This window comes from Pecten maximus, chromosome 4 (genome assembly GCF_902652985.1).
Source record: "Pecten maximus chromosome 4, xPecMax1.1, whole genome shotgun sequence".
Taxonomy (NCBI): Eukaryota; Metazoa; Mollusca; class Bivalvia; order Pectinida; family Pectinidae; genus Pecten; species Pecten maximus.
This window is the reverse complement of record NC_047018.1, coordinates 34,661,555-34,674,311: the sequence shown is the minus strand read 5'-3', so window position 1 is coordinate 34,674,311 and position 12,757 is coordinate 34,661,555. Positions and strand designations below refer to the sequence as shown.

At 34.1% G+C, this 12,757-nt stretch overlaps 2 protein-coding genes across 4 annotated transcripts in view; one reads left to right on the top strand and one right to left on the bottom strand.

Annotated features, from left to right (window-relative positions):
- The window catches only part of LOC117325928 (glucokinase regulatory protein-like), a 41,753-nt gene extending 34,193 nt beyond the window's left edge, over positions 1–7,560 (top strand). For all 3 annotated transcript variants that reach the window (XM_033882444.1, XM_033882445.1, XM_033882446.1), the window contains 8 exons: positions 250–347; positions 1,464–1,540; positions 2,025–2,115; positions 2,760–2,842; positions 3,879–4,084; positions 4,567–4,606; positions 5,394–5,528; positions 5,956–7,560. In XM_033882444.1, coding sequence (XP_033738335.1) covers positions 250–347; positions 1,464–1,540; positions 2,025–2,115; positions 2,760–2,842; positions 3,879–4,084; positions 4,567–4,606; positions 5,394–5,528; positions 5,956–6,072 — 847 coding nt within the window. In that variant the 3' untranslated portion in view covers positions 6,073–7,560. The remainder of the gene's footprint in view (positions 1–249; positions 348–1,463; positions 1,541–2,024; positions 2,116–2,759; positions 2,843–3,878; positions 4,085–4,566; positions 4,607–5,393; positions 5,529–5,955) is intronic.
- A 1,110-nt stretch (positions 7,561–8,670) lies between these two features.
- The window catches only part of LOC117325926, a 30,648-nt gene continuing 26,561 nt past the window's right edge, over positions 8,671–12,757 (bottom strand). The window contains exons 30-32 of the mRNA XM_033882439.1: positions 12,562–12,733; positions 10,995–11,171; positions 8,671–9,479 (exon numbers count right to left, since the gene is read on the bottom strand). Coding sequence (XP_033738330.1) covers positions 9,342–9,479; positions 10,995–11,171; positions 12,562–12,733 — 487 coding nt within the window. The 3' untranslated portion in view covers positions 8,671–9,341. The remainder of the gene's footprint in view (positions 9,480–10,994; positions 11,172–12,561; positions 12,734–12,757) is intronic.

Sequence of the window (12,757 nt, the reverse complement as noted above, 5' to 3'; positions counted from 1 at the left end):
GATTGAATCCGTCCCTTCTGTTTATATAATGGTTGAGGGTCTTCAACTATTCCTTACAGTGATTTTGTTTAAACAAAATATAACGAACATATATAGATGTAAATAAATTTTTCAAAGATTGCCAAATTATTTCAATGATACATCACAGGCAGTATGATACTTATACTGATAACGAGAACACAGTTTCTTTGATATGAATGTCCCCGATTTCTGTTTGTGTAATAACCTAGTAATTAATGTGCGTTATAGCCTAAACAGGGGCGGCAGTATCCACTACCTCGGATGCGACAGTATCGGAGTCATGGCCTTGATTGACGCGTCCGAGTGTCCCCCTACATATGGTGCTAGTAAGTATTGTTTGCTGTATCAGCTGTGATCGGCGGGTTTCTCTTGTGTCATCTGTAGCTATCTGAATGATTTATTTCTATTCTGTTGATACGGTACTTACCAGTATCACTTGTTCTATCAATATGTCCCCCGTGTACGGTGATGGTAGCCAATAACTATAGCGGCGTGAGTTACCCTGTATTTACGATATGTTGGTCCTAATTTCATCGATGTCTCCTTGATATTAGACTATGTTGGTTTAGTGTCGAGAGGTTGTATTGTGTCGGGGCCGCGGTGGCCAAGTGGTTAAGGTGTCCCGACACTTTAACACTAGCCCTCCACCTCTGGGTGGCGAGTTCGAAACCTACGTGTGGCAGTTGCTAGGTACTGACCGTAGGCCGGTGGTTTTTCTCCGGGTACCCCGGCTTTCCTCCACCTCCAAAACCTGGCACGTGTGTTGATGTAGTATTTTATTCCAGTTCACCTCTAGAATGACCGTGGCATGATTTCGCTGTAAATATTTACGAACTAGACTAATATCATATTATGGTGGATGCATTGTGCTATTCATTTTTTTTTCATTTCACAAAGTTTTATTGAAAGAAATCTGGCCAGTGCCTATATTAGCCCTATCCCTTTTTCAATTTGCTGAAAAATATAAACTCAAATAGTAAAGTATATCAACATGGGACATTGTTCCGTATATCACAATATACGCATTGATTCGTTTAACATAATGCATGGACATTATAAAACATTAATATTCGTATAGTATAATGTATTGGTTTTGTAAGACATTAATTCGTATATTATAATGTATGGACTTTGTAAGACATTAATTCGTATATTATAATGTATGGACTTTGTAAGACATTAATTCGTATATTATAATGTATGGACTTTGTAAGACATTAATACGTATATTATAATGTATGGACTTTGTAAGACATTAATTCGTGTAACATAACGCATAGACTGTGTAAGACATTAATTCGTATATTACAATATATGGCCTTTGTAAGACATTAATTCGGATATTATAATGTATGGACTTTGTAAGACATTAATTCGTATATTATAATATATGGCCTTTGTAAGACATTAATTACTGTAACGTAATGCATTGACTTTTACAGGTCTAGATGATATACGTGGGTTCATTGACGGAGGATATTCACTGTTGTCAAACAACGAGGGAGACATACAGCATTTGGTAAATAATTACATTTGTAATACCAAATAGAAAGCGTGGCTGTATTGAGCCTTTCATATATTACCAGTTTCTACTTTCATTCTATAATATCCACATCAATGATACATCATTAACTAAGGTGATTTTAAACCTGGGTCCGCTCGACTTCCGGTTATGTTGTATTGAGATAGCAGGGTTAATGTTTTTCTGTTTTGATCCAATAAGATTCTGTAAAAGTTTCATTTTTTGATTAAGTTAAAATCCAATGATCCGAATGTTTATATACTCCCCGCTTATCTAATTAGGATGACATTAAAATGAAAAGAAATGGCGTCTGTGTCTGTGGCCACTTAGTTTCTCTTGTTTACAAAATATTTTCTCCGTATCTATATTCTAAGAGACCTTTTAAACACGTGCGTAATTATTGTATGTTGTAATTATGTTACATCTTATTACTATTTTGTGTTAATATTTCGAATGAATAATGTTTTTTTTTTCTTTGCAGGGGAAACATTTCAAAATTTCATTACAGACGTTTGAATCCGACATTTTGCCGCATTTAACTGAATCTGATCTAGTCATTTTATGTCATAGTGGTAAGTAGAGTTAACACAAGAATATGATTGTTTAAATATGTTCACATTTAATAAGATATATCTGGTAATACGTTTTACATTGATTATTCCTCAACATTTCTGTCATCCGTCTTGTTCTACGCCAAGGTGACAGTGTCCATAAACAAATCTATCACCCGGAGCTTACGTTTGACACTTAGTTTTTCACAAATTAGTTTCTCCGGGTTTTTCCAATGCGAATCACGGACTGAAATTTTCCTTCAAATATTGATTCAATTAAAGACATTAAATCTCTGGATTTGTATTTGGAAACTAAATAATTGTTAATTCAAAACTGATTTTTGTGAAAAAGTCATATGTTTTGGGTGCAGATCGGATTTGGGTCACCACCCTAAACAAAGTGTTTGAAATGCCAATCGCAATGTATTACTCTTCAAGCCCGTAACATCACTGACGAGTCCTAGATGGAGTAAACAGCTGTATGTTGTAGTTTAATTCACTTTTGGATCTACAGTATTTAACCCTTTATTCGTATAGATAGATGCTAATATCTTGTCTTTTGTACAATCTTTTCAATACTCGTAAAGTGACATTTAAATGCGTTGAAGTTGTGGGTTTAAGTATATAAATAAATAATTGATGTTGGATTTTTTTCTTAATTTCAGAGGGACCTATACAGCTTACACCCGAACTATGGAAAAGTAAATGTAAAAAGGGCATTATCACCTTCGATGCTGATTTTAAAATGGTAAACATAGTCAACCATTTCTCGTATTTGTAGACATATCGGATTTTAAGGTAGGCGGACCGGGTCAACGGACTCGAATTATTGACTGGTAAATTGGATGTCCTCTCAAAATTATGTAAAGGGACCGTCACTTCATATGGAACTGTAGATCCTTTGTAAATCATAAGTTATGTTAACCTACATAAGTTGAATACTGTTGAATTGTTCGCTATGTGTTCCTATACCATGTCTCAGTGTGTAGGTTCTTTGTTAAGTGAATGTGAATATGTAGTGCAGCTGTTGTTGGTTCCTCGCCAGGTAGCCCGTACCATAGAGTATAAATACCTGTCGACGTACGTGTAATCAGTCATTGTCTCCCAATACAAAAGTCCGGTAGTTCCTTTTTATATTATTATAATCAGGTCAGTACAAATAAGAAATGTAATCAACGGATATGGCAAATATGGGAAAATGTTTCCCCGAATTTATCAGTAGTTCACGTTTTTATCAGTGTACGTGGTCCGTGAATCGGAAATGTTCTGTACAAGGAAACATACACATATCACAATGCCAGCGATTTCAGATCGCATTAAGTTTGGACTATGATGTCATATTTACTGTTGTGATATCTTAATAGGGTAGACTGATTGTATAGTCGTCAACGTGAATCTCGAAAAACGTCGTCTTTGATATCAATTGTATCGGGTATTTTGAAGAGAAAAATAACCCTACCTGGATTAAAAATTCTTACCGCTCTATCACATTCTATATAATTGATTAGTGTAGAAAATGCTATCGACTTTGATTTGCGTTTTGTATAATACTCATGGTCTCCGTGCTTTGCCGTATCCTGGCATACCACGTTTGAATTATGATGACTAATGTCACTCGTTAAGAATATACACCCATGTATAATGTAATTGATAGTGTCATTGGAATTATCAACAGATATAATATTATATGTATAGATTGTTAATATGTCTTGAAATGTTAGTTACAACCAAAATTATTAGTTTATTCACTTTCATCATTTAAACATGTATGTATCGTTTAATAGCACATGAACAGTAGGTTTGACCAGTCAGTTACCATGACCTTGCCTGCAAATGAAATCAAGTCACGTTTGGGAGAACGAGTATGGAAAGAGTGGCAACCATTGTACCAGGAAATAGCAACAAAGTGGGTCTGTAACGCTGTAACTACAGGGGCGCACGTGCTTAAGGGCAAGGTCTTTCAAAACATAATGGTGGATCTCAAAGTCAGGTAATAATCCATACCATACACTAGTATAACGCATAATGTTTGAATAAGAACGAGCTTTGTATATTGAAATCGTCATTTTTTTTATCTCCGAGCACCAGTATTCCGAAGCACCAAAATTCACCTCCGATTCGTGATATTGTTCTTTTGTTTTAAGGTCTTTACGGTTTCTGTTTTGTTGTTTTGGCTTTGAGCTTAAATTTTGTGCTTCACGCATGACGCGTGTTTTAGAGTTTGTCAAAATTTGGCTTTGTTAACAAGGTTGTCTGTGTCACATTTTTATTGATATGATTCGTGTTTGAGCTATTTTGTCTCACAAAAGATACGGAGTTGTTTTTTACTAAGTATAACATAGAAATTTAGGCTGATCAGCGAATATTTGCTCCTTCCTCTATATTGTAATAACCAGAACAATTTCATTATTCAGATTTAAAAAGTACTTACACAGCTAAACTAATTGTATTGTGTTATTTGTTCTATTTCAGTAATAACAAATTATTCCATCGGGCGATCGGGATTATACAGGTTTGTTCTCAAAATAAGATCTAGCATACTCTTTTATTTACGCTTTATAGTGACATGTCTGAGCAACAATAGTGTAATATTGTATAAATGTACGTCATGTATCATCGTTATACATTGTATATATATATATGACCTCTTGTTACACACGTTAGTTTGTCAGAGTGCTATCAATAAAACCTTGAACAGCAACCGTCGAGACGTTTTTAGATACAACATATTTTTTTAGAAGATCTTCTTATTTTTATTTTTATACCTTAGTGCTTTGTAAGTATGTATTTGTACAGTTATGTATCAAACTATCATTTTAATTATATATTTGTTCAACTGTTTATAAAACTATCCTTGTTATTATGTATTTGTACAATTCTGTATAACACTATCTTCATAATTATGTATGCATAATGCCCTATATGCTGTATGGAGCTATATGTTCCTACTGCTTTATTTACAACTCTCTTTGTAATTATATCATTGTACAATTCCACGTAAGAATATGTTTGTAAGTATCTGCGATGTTCTATCTTATACATTTGTCAATCCACTTAGATTACAATTGATGACATTTCAGTCTTGTTGATGCGTGATATGTACAAATTATATAGATAGCATGGTGTATATAAAAGCTATTGATCAAAAGTATTCGATACCTATTGATTTGCTTGTTTTCTGACCCAGTTGTACATTAATACATCCATCAGATATTTACTTGTGGAATGACGTATTGAATTGATATTCCATTCCCCCTAACTCATCAAAAGTCCACAAGTATGAAATAATTTTTTGACAGAGGTTTAGTTCCCTATGTGAGGAGGAGGCCACGATGGTTCTACTGCGGTCCATTTATCAAACGGATGCTCCTACACAAACACAGCTTTCATCGTCTATTTCGTCACATATAGAGCGCGCCACAGCAATGCAAAAGGTTAGCAGTATTCTAATGCTCTGACTATTACAGCTGATTTAAATGTTAATATTGCACATCTTTATGTATTCAGACACATTTTTACTGCTTTCAGATAACACAAATGTTGTCGTGCTCATAATATCTTTAGAATTGATTATATTTTGAAAAACGTTTTAATGCTCTCTTTGTGCATTGTGATTTCGTTAATACTACACCGGTTCTCATTTTGAGAAGCTGGCATTGCTTTGGATTTGATCTTAATTGGCATCGGGAGTGAAACCGATGAATCAGAAGATGCTTAACCTTCTAGAAATATGGTCATATTTCCTTTGTTTTTTAGAGTTTCCTGATGTGTTGATCTCGAATCAGAGTCCCTATTACGATTTTTGTTTCACTGTACCAAACTGTTGGTTTCCGTATTAATGTATACGATTTCTTTTACTAGGTTGTCCCGTGTGCGCTGCTTGCCGCCATAACCCAGTGTTCTATAGCTGAGTCACTAAACCTCATTGACAATCAACCAGTCATCCGGACAGCCATATCTGATTCTATGAGGAAATAATCAGCCGAAGCAGTACCATAGTCAAACTAGGAAAAGTCGTAAAAAATAGAACTAAAACTCGATACTATTTAATTTTCTTTATTTAATGCTATAAGAAACACTTGAAACTTTAAAAAAAATATATATTCATACATAGGTAGAGGTTTAATCTGGTGAAGCATTTTAGACTGTATATATGTATACCAACACTATAAATAGAGACGCTATAACATAATAGAAACATAATCAAACCAATTGATTTCACAGACGTGAATGAACATATATGTATGCGTTCATTCCCATGCATTTTTTCATTCTCTTTTTTTTTTTTTTTTTAGTATTATTTGTCTTTTGGTATCCTAATAGAGTAATATTATTATAAACAAAAATAAGTAGGAACAAGATTCAAGCACTACCTCAGCTAAATTCAACCTTGCTTTAACTGAAGTTAGTTTTTGATATAATGATTCGCTAATTGAATACTGTAAACATTTAATTTCGCGCACTCAAATTTAAGGGCAAATATTTTTTTTTTGAATTTGGTCATGATTTATTCGTACTTTAACAATAATTTTCAAAAATACAACATACAAAAACTGCAATTGACACAATCATAATTTAGTGGAAATCTCTAACCACGAAAATCCCTAAAATATGATAGCCGCTTAAATGTTAACGTTTCCAGCAAGGCAATTATGCGAAATGTATATAAATCTTTGTTGTCTTCTTTACATAGTAATTGTATGTTTTGAGTGATATTGTATGGTGAATCATATGTAATGAAAATACCCGTGAATTAAAAGTGGTGTAACAATATTCTACAGCATTTATATAGAGAGAATAATATATAATTATAAGTATGTTGATTTCAATGCTTTAATACAGCTGATTTGTCATCGCCTGCCACAAATGGTTCCTTTATAGAAACCTACAACACATTATTTGTATACAGAAAAATATATAGGCTACACCTTCGGCCTTTAACTTCACTGACGAGTCCAACCAGGGCGAAACAGTGGTATGACGACTGAGCTTAATTCATTTTGGCTCTACTATATGTATAACTCGCAATTTATATTGAAAGGTGCTAGCATCTTGCTTGTCTTTTGTAAAATCCTTTGTATACAGTACTTAGAATGTTACGATAGTCGTACGAATATCGTAATATATTTACCGCATATTGCTGATACAGAATACTGTTTGACTGTATATCGTAATTATTATTTAATATATTACAACAGTTTTAATTTAGCTACAGTAGTTTTCAAATTTTCTGTTTCCATATTTTAATATTGTAGCCTATCTTTCTTCTAAACAACTCATTTAAGTACTTATATATGCTGCAGCAGTTACGAATATATTAATGGCATATTGTGTTTACATGAAAATAATTCGTTTATTGAAGCCAGTATATTTTTTTTAATTTGCCAACATATGTTATGCTGCGGGACGCTGTAATAATCAGTCACTAATCTAACGGGTAAGAATTAAAAGATGAAAAAAATGGTTTGTATTGATTTTTTTGTTATTCGCACTTACTAATAAGGAATTGTTCATTGCAAAAACACTATTCTACAAGGCGTACAGTATCAATTACTTATTTTTGAGAAAGGAATAATATTATTAGTACCAAAGGGATCGGAGAAGTAACTGCTCGGACTACAATGCTCGCATAACAAATATTCTATTTATTCCATGTATTTGATAAAAGGCAACATACATATAGGGATTGGATTTCACTTTTATGTTAACCATGCTTTTATGGAGCAATTCCTCTAAGAATATATTCTATGGGGCGCGCGCTAGCGCCCCATTTAGAATATATTCTTAGAGGAATTGCTCCATAAAAGCATGGTTAACATAAATGTGAAATCCAATCCCTATATTTACACTTACGGATGTTGTTTCTATAAGTCTTTGTGATAACAATATTTTTTTCTTTGTAAATAAAAAAAATCATATAAAAGTCGGACACAGTGGGAGGAGTCAATTATTAGATCAGCCAATGGTGACGCTTCACAACAAATTGAGACTTTTTTTCCGCAGTAAAAATAGTTCTGTTTTTTATTATGATATTAACATATATAACAAAAACATTTTGATAGATTATCATATTTAATATTGTCAAACATGTTATTTTAAAAAAAAAATAACCCTTTGTAACTCAAATTGTAAATGTAAACAAAGCCATGTGCTTGGCGAAAGTAGTTCCCGTACCCTGTCATATTTTCATACGCAAGTTCAAAGGTCAATGTTTCCATGCAAGAATGGTAAACAAATCGGTCTGGTATTGTTATATAGTGACAAAACTTTGCAAGTGTAAATATAAAGACATAAATGGTATTTTATGAAACGGAATAATGTTCTTTCTAATAGGTTTAAAACTAAAAATATGGCAGGAAAAATCAAATAAAAGCAACCATTTTGTCGCTTCTTTTAAATTATGACGCAACGCCTTTGCCCATATTATGACAACTTTCTGACTGGAGTAATAAATCTTGAACGCCCTAGGGTAAATTACACTTTTGACATCTGCACAAATACTACAAGGCCATTATATAATATAATTATTCAGTTGATAGAAGAGCAATTGTGTGATATATAACACGTAAAAATAAAAAATAAAACAAATATTCAATTTTATTTCGTAAAATTAAACTATCGACCATATCTTAAGTGCCTTATTCATTTTTATTTTTACACTATATTTGAGTGAGATGATGCCATTTCACATTTAATCAACGATTTCCTTAAATCCTATCAATTACACATTGATGAATTCTCAAAATTAAGTTTACACCAAACGAAAATAAAGAAGTTACAGTAGTTGTACATGTAAGATAACTTATATCACATGTTACAATTAGATAGAATTGGATGACCGGATGGTACAGTGGTAGCGCACTTGCCTTTCACCTAGGCGGCCAGGGTTCGATTCATGATTGGACGTGTAAAGGTATGAGGTCACATGCCTGATTACGTGGGCTTTCTTCGGGTACCCCGGTTCCTCCAACGGCAAAACCCCTCCCGTTTTCCCATCCGGGTCAACCAGAGTAAATAATATATGTTGGTATAACTTGTTACGGAATAGTTGTTTACACAATTTTGGAGCATCAGAAAACATTATGAAATATATATTACTTTGAACCTAGATTGTGTACATCGGTGTAAAAATGTGGATATAAACGTTTACAGCATCTCAGAAATTATTTGGTTTTCAAAACAAATAAAAACAAATAAAATAAAAAAAAACTTTTTGTTGTGACTAGAACATAGTACATAATCTAACATTAACAAATATCATTCAGCTTGATCATCTCTTTGATATGTTTTATGATGAATTTCATCCTCTTTTTACGGCTTTGAGTGATTGCGTCAGCATTGAAGATTGCTCCTTTAGTGGCTACCACAAGTTCGACAAGACGTCCCTGAAAACATATTAAACACTCCCCTGTAAACACATTAAACACTTCCCTGTAAACATATTAAACTTCCATACGAACATATTGAACACTCCCCTGTAAACATATTAAACACTTCCCTGTAGACATATTAAACACTTCCCTGTAAACATATTAAACACTTCCCTGTAAATAAATTGAACACTTCCCTGTAAACATATTAAACACTTCCCTGTCAACATATTAAACACTTCCCTGTAGACATATTAAACACTTCCCTGTAAACATATTAAACACTTCCCTGTAAATAAATTGAACACTTCCCTGTAAACATATTAAACACTTCCCCGTCAACACATTAAACACTTCCCTATAAATACAATATACCCTTCCCTTTAAACACTTCCCTGTAAACATATTGAACACTTCCCTGTTAACATATTAAACACTCCCCTGTAAACATATTAAAAACTTCCCTTTAAACATATTAAACACTTCCATATAAACATATTGAACACTCCCCTGTAAACACATTTAACACTCCCCTGTAAATACAACACACTTCCCTGTAAACACATAACACTTCCCTGTAAACACAATAAACACTTCCCTGTAAACACATTACACACTTCCCTGTAAACACATTAAACACTTCCCTGTAAACATATTGAACACTTCCCTGTTAACATATTAAACACTCCCCTGTAAACATATTAAAAACTTCTCTTTAAACATATTAAACACTTCCATATAAACATATTGAACACTCCCCTGTAAACACATTTAACACTTCCCTGTAAATACAACACACTTCCCTGTAAACACATAACACTTCCCTGTAAACACAATAAACACTTCCCTGTAAACACATTACACACTTCCCTGTAAACACATAACACTTCCCTGTAAACACATTAAACACTTCCCTGTACACGCATTAATAGCTTCCCTGTAAATACAATATACACTTCCATGTAAACGCATTACATGCTTCTCAGAAAATACATATAACATTTCCCTGGAAACACGTAATGCACAAATACATGCTCCACTTTACCTCCATGTAAACTTTCATATTAGTAAAAGCTCCGTAAGGCATATAAGTAACATTTGAGTACATGAACTGAAGTCGGCTGGGTTCATAAATATTTACTGTTAATGATATAGTGCGTACTAGCAGTGTCACGTGCATCGCGTAGTATCATAAGCTATATATGTCGCTCATATTGATATAAACACATCAAATACTGATAAAACTGCATGGTCGGTATATATCGTCTGCGTTATATTGAACTCCATTTTAAATATTCTAAAATCTATTGATCGCATGCATATGAAAAAATCTTACATCATGTATTAGAAACGCTCATTTGTGACAACTGTTGTGTTATCTCTTACATCTCTACATCACACTTAAAAAATAATGAAGTGTCTACTTAATTACTATTAATTAATGATTTATAAATATAATGAATCGTCGCTTTATATTACTGACGGGGTGAGTAATATGAATTTTATAGAATGCATTTAGAGGGGTCTTACCTCGGGCAATGGGAGTATGCGATACGTCGAGAACCAATCCCTGTAGATGACGGTACTGTCCCAGTTTATACCGTTGACCTTGTCAGACGGATCCACAGAGTCGTAGCTCCCAAAGGAATTTACTATTATATTTAGGTTTTCAAATTTGGATTTCACATCATCACTAACATGTGGATTCTGAAACGACAATCAAAATACTTGATAATAAAATCTTATTTATTCGACGAACGTCAATTTACAAATATCCATGTGGGAGCAACTCGTTTCTACTGCAATACATCTTTGCTGTAGAGATAGAGGCTTAATGTTATCTGACCTGATATCGTTTAATGAAATATTAGAGAGTCAATGTGTCCCCATTGTTGTGATTTGAACATTGCCGCTATTTCTGAACCTGTCAATAAACCGTCAGAAAAGTATCCGCAGTCTTCATTGATGTAGTATGCAATAAGTATATTGTTTGGGGTTTTAAGTGATCATTTTGATAGGATATCATGATAATGTTTAGGGGATAGTAAGTTGTTTTGAGTGGCTATACTGGCGATTAGAACATGAAATTTGGTTTGAACTCGAGACCGATAGGTCGAGAGTTTAAACCAAATTTCATGTTCTAATCGCCAGTATAGCCACGAAAAACAACGTACTATCCCCATTCTAACACGTTTACTATCGCATATATATTTAGAAACATTGTTTTACGGTGCTACAAGTACGCTGTTCAGTACTCTGTGACCTCCGTTCGTGACGTGTCATACTGTGGCGGATTGACCAATCAGAGAGAAGCTATCAAAGTCGGTCAATTGGCCACGCCCATACTGGCGAGAGCTCGGTCTGTATGTTAACGAAGCGGGGTATTTGGATTGTTGTGAAAGTCCTGTTTCCGAAGATTTAAAGACATATTTGGATTTACGCAGTATGCTTAACGACATGTGCATTTTAACAAAGCCAGGGTTGATGTGTTTCTACAGGCTCAACCGTTATGTGAAGTTGTGTGCACTTGTTCCATTTCATTTCGGATTTTACTTGACATTAGATGCTTACACACGGACGAAATGAACGTTTCAATCAATAAATGACGGTAAGAATGATGTTAACGATTTTTGTTAAATTTATTAAGTTAATTCATTCTATTCGATTTCTTCACTTTCGATTCCAATATCACGGGTCATCAATCATAAATGGTACAGAGTGTTGAATTTCGCTACGAGTCGAACTTGACGCCATATTGTTTTGATTAGAAACGGGGCGTGGCTTAACACGATATGTCATGGTTCTATCGCAGATTAGAAGTTGGTCCGCAACCAATCAAAACACGCGTTGCAAACGAATCGTGTTAGAATAATCTTTATAGAATGGAATATTATACAAAATAGACTTATCAAAACTGCATACTGTTAACGTTGAAATTTACGCGAGGGGGGAATTTACGCTAATTAGCGGACTGCTTTTGTTCGCGAAAAATCCCAACCTCCCCAACCCCGGCGTTTTATTTCGATATCTTGCGTAATCTTGAACAATAAGCGAAAGCAGATCGATCCCGATCTGAATGTGAGTCGATCTTACTTACTTCCTCCCTAGATATAACGATGACCACCCTCTGGGTGTTCATACGGTATGGGTAAGTAGCTGCCATATTCAATGCGCTGTCCATTGTGTCCACGTTCGGAAACTGCTTCCACGCTGTTCTCCATGGAGAATTCATCGTGCTCACATCCAGTCTGTCCAGGTCAACCATGTACCTTTGATATGAAAAATTTAATGCG